Source organism: Ceratotherium simum, chromosome 7 (assembly GCF_057802395.1).
Source record: "Ceratotherium simum simum isolate JZ-2026a chromosome 7, ASM5780239v1, whole genome shotgun sequence".
Lineage (NCBI taxonomy): Eukaryota > Metazoa > Chordata > Mammalia > Perissodactyla > Rhinocerotidae > Ceratotherium > Ceratotherium simum.
The window spans coordinates 33,266,124-33,277,236 of NC_141906.1; the positions used below are offsets into that span (position 1 = coordinate 33,266,124).

The 11,113-nt window shown below is 52.4% G+C and overlaps 1 protein-coding gene across 1 annotated transcript; it reads left to right on the forward strand.

Moving 5' to 3' along the window:
- The first annotated feature begins 5,803 nt into the window (after window positions 1–5,803).
- Window positions 5,804–10,298, forward strand: B3GNT6 (UDP-GlcNAc:betaGal beta-1,3-N-acetylglucosaminyltransferase 6). Its single transcript, XM_004434027.3, has 2 exons — window positions 5,804–5,920; window positions 7,729–10,298. Exons 1-2 carry the CDS (start codon window positions 5,879–5,881, stop codon window positions 8,857–8,859), a joined length of 1,173 nt encoding a protein of 390 aa, XP_004434084.2. The 5' UTR covers window positions 5,804–5,878; the 3' UTR covers window positions 8,860–10,298.
- The last annotated feature ends 815 nt before the right edge of the window (window positions 10,299–11,113 follow it).

Below are 11,113 nucleotides of genomic sequence, written 5' to 3' on the forward strand. Positions count from 1 at the left end.
AAGAAAAGAAGAGGGTCTCAGACTGAGTCCTAGAAACCAAACCATTTAAGGATTAGGTAGAGGAATTCTGAAGGACAAAGTCACCTCCAACTAAAGAGAATCACCAGTCACTTGGAAAGGAAGCCTGGGCGAGGGCCTGAGTTCCAGTTCCTCAGGGTCTGTGGATGCCAGGGGCTGGGCTGGGTACAGCTGTGGCTGTTGGCAGGGCTAGCTATGTACGTGTCCTTCACGTGACATCAAGGATGGAGGGCAGTAACCCTGAGCCAACACTGCATTGAAGCAGCAGGATCCAGGTTGGAGCCTGTTGACATTAGTCCTCTCAGGGCGCTGTTAATACTCTATGTCCTTGTTGGTGTCTAAAGACCTGGCTTAGGACCTGGTCCTCCACTGAAAAGCTGTGTGATTGTGGCCAACTCACTTAACTTTATTTGTTTTATTTTTATTTTTATTTTTATTTTTTGTTTTGCTGAGGAAGATTAGCCCTGAGCTAACATCTGTTGCCAATCTTCCTCTCTTTTTTTTTTTTTTTTTGCTTGACCAAGATTAGCCCTGAGCTGATATCTGTGCCAATCTTCCTCTATTTTATATATGGGTCACCACCACAGCAGGGCTGATGAGTGGAGTACGTCTCCGCCAGGGATCCAAACCCGCGATCCCTGGCCACTGAAACAGAGCGCACAGAACCTTAACCACTTAGCCACGGGGCCAGCCCCTGCCAAGTCACTTAACTTTAAATGTTGGATTCTACATCTGTAAAATGCAGGATTATCTTAAAGGTTGGTACCATGGTGTGGTATGAATCTAATTATAATGGGTTTTCTGAATAGGATTCTTCCTGTAAGAGTAAGAGTGCCTGGCCTGGGCCTGCCAGGGGAACCTCAAAACTTCTGGACAAACCTGAGGAGTCAAGCCCCCTTCTGGATCCCTCTCTCACTACCAGTTTGAACGGGAACAAGAGACCATCCGACTTTCCTTCCTGGTTCCCAGGTGCTGGCAACAGAAGCTGTTTGTCTTGGAGGTGGGGACAGGTTCCTCTGCCTTATCCCACCCAGTTTTTCAGACTAGGGTGTGGCAGAATAGGCACTGCACTGAGACTTTTTACCCCAGATTCAAACCCCACCCATTGTAAAGCAGAGGCTTAAAAGGAGTTAGGTTTGTGTTAATTCCAGCTCTGAACAGTACACGCCATCCTGAAGCCACCCTGCCATACAAACCAAGTACATACATCTCACTAAGTTCCTCCCTGGCCACTCCAGAACCTTCCTAGAGAGGTCATAGCTGCCTGTCCTAAAGTTTGTTCATTTTACTCCAATAAACTTACCTCCATTTAACTTTCTCCCCACTTCAATTCATCCCCAAACTTCCAAAAAGACATTTCTGCCAAGGAGAAAAGAGTTTTAGGGGGCTTGAAGAAAATGAGTTAAAATTAAGTCATTTGGCCAACCTGAACAGATGTCAGCTCTGTGCCAGCCTTGGACTTTCAGCCATGAGTCAGTCTGGAGAGGAATATGGTCAGGTCCCTCCCTGGGGCTGACCCTTGCCTTCATTTGCCCCAGATTTAATTGGTGCTCCCATCCTCTTTCAGTCCTTCACCCGCCCTGAAGTTGCCAGTAAGTCTGGGCTTCCCTAATCCTCCACATAGATCTCACCATCTCCATCTGAAACCTATACTCAAGCCCTGCACCTTTTCTCCCCCTTCCTCCCACTACTCGCTTCTCCCTCATCCTTATCCCTCACTCTTCTCTTGTCCAGACATCCCCCCTGCCCAGGCCCCTCTAAACTAGCAAGAAGGACAAAGAGCCTGAGAGGTGAACATTCTTGCAGAATACCCAGTAAGTCACCAAGCTATGAGGACACCATCCCTGCACTCTGACGGCCCTTGCCCAGTTCAGGCTGGGCCTCACCTCTCTCCCGTGATCACTGTCCTACCCCCCTCTGGGTTCCCTGCCTCCAGTCTTGCCCTCTCCAGCATCTACACCACCATAGGGGCTGCTATAATGGACTCTTGAAAACAGATATGGACTTGACAAACTTTCAAAGATCAAGTTAAAAATCTAGGTATAGTATTCAAGACACTTCTTGGGTTACCTCCAATCTGTCTTTGCACCATCAACTCCCAGTATTTACCCCTCCAACCACGTTAAACCAGGACTGTTTCCCAGACACGTCCTGTTTATTCCCACCTCTGCACCTCTGCCCGGAATGCCCTCCCCATCTTTACACCACTCCTTGCCTGCTGGGAAAACTCCTTACCACCTCAAAACCCATGTGGTAGGTTAAATATGGCCATGAATTTTGGGGACTCTTCCTCACCTCTTGCATTTGGGCTGGTCTTTGACTTGCTTTGACCAACAGAATGCGGCGGAAGTGACATGATGCACGTCCTGAAGCCCAGGCCTGAAGAGGTCTTGTAGTCTCCCCCTTCTCCATCTTGGAACCTGAGACCACCATGCCATGAAGCAGCCCCAGATGAAAGAACACAAGGAGAGGGAGGCCCAGACATCTCAGTTGAGCCCAGGCCCCAGCTTACACCTTACCTGAATACAGCCACATGAGAGAGCTCAGGAGGCCAGCATAAGGACCCCCCAGGCAACCCACAGAAACTTGAGAAATAATAAATGCTGGTTGTTTTAAGCCATTATGTTTGGGGATGGCTTGTTAACACAGCAATAGATAACTGATATAATCCAGTTCTAACAGGAAGTCTTCCCTGGCTCACTCGGGTTCCCTTCTCCAAGCTCCCTCTCTGTGTTTTGGACACATCACATCACTTTATAACTATTTAGTATCTGGCTCTCCCAAGAGATGGTGAGCTCCTGAGGACCAGGACTGAGTCTGATTCATCTCTCTCCTGACCACTCACAGTGGTCATGGGATGAAGTCCTTGAACACTTGCCAATTCAGTAAACTCAGGTGTCATTAATGTGTTCAGAAAGGATGCCTCTCTGAACATTTTACATGCAACTTACTCAACAAAGATTTTAAAGCACACGATATGTTCACAGAACAGGTCCCGGGCCCTGGAGTTGCTCTCAGTCTCGCAGGGAAAACTGACCACTACAATACAGCATTAAGGTGTCATCCGGGGAGAGGGGCCAAAGGTAAGACAAGGTTGGTTTGCCTGTCATAGCCACTGTGCAGAGGAATACCTTGGGATCATAGGGGGCTGGTGGATGAAACAAGAATCAGAAATGAATCAGTGATTCATCTCTTGGCATCAAGCCAACAGGAACTTTTCTTGTTCCAGTGAAAAAAATGCCAGGCAGAGCAAATAGCATTTTAAAGGCAAGCAGACTTCTGTGTGGAGCAATAAACATGGAGCGATAAAGGAGCATGACAAGAGGTCATAAAGGAACTTTGTAGAATCCTGTGTGAGAAGGCTAGACTTAATCCATAAAAAGATGATCTACTCTGCCCCATAAGCATCCCTGTGTTAGCCCCTTGCTAACATTATTTTGGTACTTACTCTATGCCAGGCATGGTTCTAAGTGCCTTACGCGAATCAACTCAGATCATCTCCCGAGGCACCAAGATAAATAACTGGCCCCAGGTCCCACAAACGAGGAACCTGAAGTCCGAAAGGGTCACATAAGTGGCAGGTCAGTTCTCTTTCACCAACTTTGTTGCTCAGCTACCTCAACAAGGACAGCAGCTCCGTTGAGCTGGACTTACCAGGAGGTTTACTGGAGGAGGTTTCCTGGAGGAGCCGGGACTTGAGCTGAGTCCTGAGGGTCAAGGGATCGGGGCCAGCAGAGGCCAGGAAAGTTTAGGGTGCCGGGGCTCCAGGGTGCTTTGAGAAAAGGGGGCAATCCAGCAAAAAGAACCACAGAGAGGACGCCCAAAACTTCAGAGTGTCAGCATCCAAGAACAGAGTTCAGCAAACCAGTGCCACCCTCGGGACAAGACCTAGCCCAACCTTTTCCCTCCCTTTATATCAAAAAGCGGCTGTGATCCAGGTTCCTGGATCAAGTTTATCAAAGTAACCGCAAGTCTGATTGAGACAAGAATTACTGTGGCATTAAGACTGAGATTATTTTTCTTTCTAGAAGTGATTCTGGACGAGGAGAGGAGGTAGAGAATGCTTTTTAATTACTTTTTTAACTAGCATTCGTATGGCACTCCAGCACTGACGAAATTATTTTCTTGCTCCTTATTTCATTGAGTGATGAGTGTTAACTTTCTCAATTTTTCAGATAAGAAAACTAAAACCTAGGAGGTTTACGAATTTAAACAAAGTCACACAGGTAATGAAAGAAGCTAGGACTCATGCCCAGTTATTCAGACGCCAAGTTCTATTCTCATTCATTCCTTTATTCTTCCGTTCATTGGAAAAAAATGTATTGCGTGCCTCAAATGTGCCAGCCACGGGACTGGGCCCTGAGCACACAGTGATGATAAAACAGACACAGTGGGCCGGCCCTGTGGCTTGGTGGTTAAGTGCGCGCGCTGCAATGCTGGTGGCCCGGGTTCGGATCCCGGGTGCGCATTGAGGCACCACTTCTCCGTCCATCCTGAGGCCGAGTCCCACATACAGCAACTAGAAGGATGTGCAGCTGTGACATACAACTATCTACTGGGGCTTTGGGGGGAAAAAATAAAATAAATAAAATCTTTAAAACAGACACAGTGCCTCTTGCTGTCTCTTCTCTCAGTGCAGCAAACTGAAGCAGGAATACAGTACAGCTGTGGGAACCTCCATCCAGCATTTCTGATGGGACTCAGTGATTACACCAACACCTTTGCAAGGTGCTCCCCCTTTTATCTGTGGTTGACTGCTGCCATTGTCTCACTGAACACCTGCTTTGCGCTCGTCTTGTGCTAGACATGGTGTATGGACTGTAAACCCGAGCCCTACAGCACAATTCAATCCAGTAACACCTCCGATATGCTAAGGACTCAGTCTGAAATTACTTATTGAGCACATACTCTGGGCAAAGTGTTCGTTTAACAAATACTTATTGGCACCTCTGATAATCATAATAGCTCATATTTACTGACCACTTACCATGTGCCAAGTACCATGCTAAATTCTTTACATAATCATTTAACCTTCACAGTAACTCGTAAGAGATAGATATTAGCTTAAATCAGCTTACTCAGAACATGCAGCTAGAAAGCAGTAGAGGCAGAATTTGAACCCAGGCAACCAGTATTTTCCACCACTACGGTGTCCGGCCTCCAACCCTGTGCAGGGCACTGGGGAGACAGTGGTGAACCACACAGGTACCATCCCTGCCCTCAAGATGCTTGCAGACTAAAAGGAAAGATAAACTTTAAATAAGTAACGCTCTGCTCTCCTTGGAGCTTTTACATGAAAGCTTCCCGAAGCACGTGCCTCTTCAAGCGGCCCTAGAAGAGGAGGAGGCTTGAGCAGCAGGTGAAGGAGGGAGAGGGAGGCCCATCCAGGCAGGGGAACAGCACCCGCGAAAGCTCCTAGGTGGGAAGAGCTTAGGCAGTCCAAGGCTGTGACGTGGCTGACGGCCAGGGCAGAGGGATGACAGTCGGAAGCTGAGGAAAAGAGCAGGGAGAGTGGCATAGAATCCTGCATTGTTTAAAGGTTACTCCAGCTGCCATAGAGGAGGGATCAGCTGAGAGCAAGACAGCGAGTGGAGAGACCCAGCGGGACGCTGTTTCACCTGAGCAGAGGTGCTAGCGTGGATCAGCCTGCTGACAGTGGGAATGGAAATGGACAGACTGAGGAAATACTTAGGAGTTAGAATCGACCGGGCTTGGGTGGGGGGATGAGGGGAAGGAGGGAGTTGTTATCGAACACAAACACAGGTTCATTTACCTGCCCCAGAGGAGGGCCAATGACTGGACCGTCAGGCTTGTGGCAAGGAAAAAGAGGTTTACTGTCGAAAGGCAGCCAGACGAGGAAATGCGAGTTAAAACTCAAACCCACCTCCTCAAAGGCAAAACGGTAGGAGTTTTTCTCTGAGGTTGTAGGTGGGAGAGGGGGAGCATGCGCTGGGGTTGTAAGGAGGGGAGGGGAGGGGAGCATGCATACGCTGGGGTTGTAGGAGGGGAGGGGAGGGGAGCATGCATACGCTGGGGTTGTAGGAGGGGAGGGGAGCGGAGCCTGCGCTGCGGTTGTAGGAGGGGAGGGGGAGCCCGTGGCCTTGCTGTTTGGGGCCTTCCCACCAGACTACTTTGGCCTAGAAAACTGAATTTCTTTTCCCTTGACTGTCTGGACTTTTCTCGTTAGTTTTCATCTTTGACCTGTGTTTGGCCTTGTGAGGCTGAATCTTGATGGCTGGAACTTGACTTCCTGGTCATGTACTAAGGAAGTATATCCACTCATATACTAAGGAAGGATTAGTTTTAAACAATAGTTGATTATGCTGAGCAGCACAGCTGCAGGTCTGCAAAGCTTATCTCAAAGTTTTTGCTCTAGGGAAGATTTTAACTCCATTTTCGGTTTCAGAGTCAGTCCTGGTTTTTGGCTTGAGCAACACGGTGGTTGGTGGCACTCTGGGGCCACTCTGGGGAGGAAGAGGAGAGCTCAGGTTGCATCCAAGGTGGCTGTGGATCGCCACAGGGAGCTGTTAAGTAACAGGCAGCTGGTTGGACATATGGCTCTGGAGCTTGGAGGTCCTAAAAGCGAAGGAGATAATCTTGAACAAAGGTGAAGAGCGTCTAGGACAGGGCCCTGGAGACCTCCCACTATTAAAGGTCGTCAGAGATGAGGAAATGAACCAAGGGAACAGAGACATGGTTAAAGAGAGAGGAGGGAAGCCAGGAGAGAGTGGTGTCTATGAACCAGAGAGGAGTGGGTTTCAAGAAGGCAGGACCTGGTGTGACTGAAGTTAGCAGGGAATAAATACAGGAAAGACTGTGCTGATCTAGGATTTGTCCTGGGGGGGTCTTCATGAAGGCAGGGCTCCCGGTGCACCGGGGCAGGTGGGGGGAGTTAGATACACAGAGGAGAGGGCCTGACCTGGCATGTTTGGGGAACAGAAAATAACACCAGCAGGTAGAAATAGAAGGAGGTGGGGCCAGAGGATGCAAAGAGATTATAACATTGGTGCCATTCACTGGCCATTTTATGCTCATTTAATGCTCCCAACAACTCTGCACAGTAGGAATTTACTAACCCTTTGTTATAGAGGAGAACACTCAGCCCTAGAAATGTGAAATGACTTCTTCAAGTTGATACATAGAAGTGGTGATGCCAGAATTCTACCCTGGGTCTGAGTCCAGTACTATCTCCTCATGTTTCCATGACTCAGATGGCAAGGAGGGAAAGAGATTAGAGAGGCTCAGGGCTGGACAAGGATGGAGAGGAGGGAACACACTTGGAGAGAGCTGGATGCAGAATCAACAGGATGTAGAGAGTGCATATAAACTGAGGGCGGGGGAGACAGGGCCTCTGGTTGGAGCAACCAGATGGATGGTGGTGGAAATTTGCCGAGGTGGAAAAAGCAGAACATGGATTCATGAAAAGATAAGACTTTGACTTTGATGTGATGAGTCTGCTGGGCCTAAGTGACATCCGCGGAGATGTCAGGGGGCAACGAGATACAAGGTTCTGAAGGTCAGAACACTCGGGACTGTGGGAGAAGCGAGGTGCATCAGTGTAATCTTGAATTTTGGTTCTTTTTACCTTCTTAACAGCAGAGTTGAGAAGGGGCTGGTTCTGGGTTCTGGGAGAGACATGATGCGCAAGGGTGCCATTCCGCTGATGCAGAGACGACTCCTGGCTCACTTCTGACTCGGTTCCTCCCACAGATGGCTTTTCCGTGCCGCAGGTCCATGAAGAATCCCAAGACTCTGACCAGCCTTCTGGTGGGCGTGAGTTTCTTGGCCCTGCGCCTGTGGTTCCTCCAAGCCCCCAGCTCCCAGCAGGAGGAGATGTGGGGTGGCCCCCTCCCCGCTGCCGCGCACCCTTCGGCGTTCAGTCCGGGGCCCCCGTGTGTGGCCAACGCCTCGGCGAACGCCACGGCCGACTTCGAGCAGCTGCCCGCGCGCATGCAAGACTTCCTGCGCTACCGCCACTGCCGCCACTTCCCGCTGCTCTGGGACGCGCCGGCCAAGTGCGCGGGCCGCCGCGGGGTCTTCCTGCTGCTGGCCGTGAAGTCGTCGCCCGCCAACTACGAGCGGCGCGAGCTCATCCGGCGCACGTGGGGGCAGGAGCGCAGCTACGGCGGGCGGCCGGTGCGCCGCCTCTTCCTGCTGGGCACGGCCGGGCCCGAGGACGCCGAGCGCGCCGAGCGGCTGGCGGCGCTGGTGGGGCTGGAGGCGCGCGAGCACGGCGACGTGCTGCAGTGGGCCTTCGCCGACACCTTCCTCAACCTCACGCTCAAGCACGTGCACCTGCTCGACTGGCTGGCGGCGCGCTGCCCGCAAGCGCGCTTCCTGCTCAGCGGCGACGACGACGTCTTCGTGCACACCGCCAACGTGCTCCGCTTCCTGGAGGCGCAGCCGCCCGACCGCCACCTCTTCACCGGGCAGCTCATGGAGGGCTCCGTGCCCATCCGCGAGAGCTGGAGCAAGTACTTCGTGCCCCGGCAGCTCTTCCCCGGGAAGGCCTACCCCGCCTACTGCAGTGGCGGCGGCTTCCTCCTGTCCAGCCACACGATCGGGGCCCTGCACAGGGCCGCCCGCCACACCCCTCTCTTCCCCATCGACGACGCCTACATGGGCATGTGTCTGCAGCGCGCCGGCCTGGCGCCCAGCGGCCACGAGGGCATCAGGCCCTTCGGCGTGCAGCTGCCCGGCGCCCGGCAGCCCTCCTTCGACCCCTGCATGTACCGCGAGCTGCTGCTCGTGCACCGCTTTGCGCCCTACGAGATGCTGCTCATGTGGAAGGCGCTGCATGACCCCGCGCTGAGCTGTGACCGGGGGCACAGGGTCTCCTGAGGCCGGGTGGGCCGCGCTGGGGGGATGAGCAGCCTCCGTGTGTGATGTTTTCCGTTCTGAGAGCGCCTCTTCCCTGCTCTGGATACCTTCTGTCCTAGCCATCTTGGTGCAGCTGGGAATCATCTGGGGGTGTGTGTGGAAAATAGCTATGTCCTGGCCCCATCTCCAAAGGTTCTGATTGCAGTGGTCTGGGTGCCCCCAGACGTCTAGATATTTTTTAAGTTCCTCAGGTGATTCGAATGTGCAGCTAGGAGTGGAGCCCACTGGGTTAGCGATGTCTGTTGTCCTTCCAAACCCACCTCCACTGCCCCCTCTCACAGCCCTCCAGGGCACCTAGCTCCTGCACTCCAGTCACTGTGGGCAATGGAGCAAGAGAGGTGTGAGGGCCAGGATCAAATGTTGCCTGTTGGGTGCAGTACACATATGAGTCCTCACTTCTGTCATTTCCTCCACAAATGAGCAGAGGTGAGCTGAGCTGACGGTCATCTGATGGATCTCCCTCCCCCAGAAGTCAGTCTACACTTGGGCCCTGAAAAGCAACCCTCTAGAGTCAGAGCTGAGGGTGTCTGGCAGCCTTCCTCCCACCCAGTTCTCTCCCACCCCCAGTCTCCCTGTGAGGTCAAAATCCCCACTGTGCAAAGTCGAAACTGAGGCTGGGTCAGGGCAGTGACTCATCCAGGGCCATGTGGTCTCCTCCCCACTCACCCTGACCATGGCTAATGGCCTGTTTGGGTCCTGCTCATGCACACTTGCCTCACCAGCACTCGCTCCCAGGGGGCAGAGATACCTCTGCACCTTCGCCCAAGCGCTGATACATATACTCGAAATGTTGCCCGAACGCCACCACCATCCATGTCTCCTGTGTCGGGGGAGGCTGCCAGCTGTCCACCAAAACCTGCCAGCCCCTTCCTCCTGACACACTGAGACTACGCTTCCCAGCCCCCCTTGCCGTTAGGCGTGGCCATGTGACCAAGCTCTCTTCCGTGGATGTGTGTGGATGCGATGAGGACCGCTCCTGCACCCGGGCTCACCTGTGCTCGCATTCTCCCTCCTGGATTGGAACACTGATGGGCCCTGACCCATCCCTGACTTTGCACATGAGGACAACACCCAAGCAGATGAGGACAACACCACAACGCCCCAAGGCACTGTTGACATCATGGGTCGGGCAGTTCTTGTGGGAGGCTATCCTGTGCACTGGAGAACAGTCACCAGTATCCCTGTCCTCTGCCCACTAGATGCCAGTATCACACCCCGAGTCATGACACCCAAAAATATCTCAGAACGTTGCCAAATGTACCCCAGTGGGCAAATTCATCCCTGGTTGAGAACCGCTGGCCTAGAGGAAGGCAGAACAGCAAGAGGGTCTCTCAGTTGCCTCACACAGCACAGCTGCCCATGGACTGACCTGGAATACTCGGCTGAAACTATTGAGAAGAAGAAAGTAAACTTTTTATGTTTTTGAGCTTCTGGGATTTTGCTGGCTCTTTGTTACAGCGGCCTTGCCTTACCCCAGGTAACCTAACGTGTCCTCTCTGGTCCCTTGTTTCTCTGCAAGCAGACTGGCTGCTCCCAGAGGGAGGGGCCATGTCTGATTCACCTCAGGCTGGCACAGATTTACTCGGAGGGGACCAATGTCAAGTCCCATCACCACCACTTTGGGAACCTGAGTAGGCGGGCTCCCCTCTGATCCCCTTTCTCAACGGTGATAATCCATGGAGGGAGGGCGCTGTCATTCCGCAGGCTCCGGGAGGTGGAAGGGGCCAGGAGGAGGAAGCACCATCGGAGCGCAGCCCTAGTACCACCGGGAGTCACCTGGCCTCCCTTTCCCGGCCCTGACCCAGCTTACCCCGCCCGGTTCACCGGGCTCTTGTGCCCCAGGCCACCAGGGGGCGCGCTCTGCACATGGTTTCCGCGCGCAGGCTGGTGGCTGGTCCTTGGGTCGCTGAAAATCTGGGCCCCGAGAGACTGTGCTCCCAGCTCCCTTTACCCGGCCAGTGTAACTGACAAGGACCCCATGAGCAAGGGAAATGAGCCTGTCTCACTCGCAAACACGGAGGCAAAATCCTACATGAAATGCTAGCAGACAGAATGTGGCAATATGTAAAAACGGTAATGTATCAGCACCTAGAGGGGTTTATCCCAGAAATTCGAGGTGGCTTTAGCGCTAGAAAAGGAGTCAGAATATATGAGTAAAAAAGAAAGATCTGTCAATGTGGTACATCATATCAAAAGAAATGAGTACCTCAGATGA

Bases quoted from the DNA above. Each gene is read 5' to 3' on its own strand.
- B3GNT6 (XM_004434027.3), top strand. From the start codon at position 5,879: ATGCGAGTTAAAACTCAAACCCACCTCCTCAAAGGCAAAACG. The intron at 5,921-7,728 runs GTAGGAGTTTTT...TTCCTCCCACAG, and splicing joins ACCTCCTCAAAGGCAAAACG to ATGGCTTTTCCGTGCCGCAG.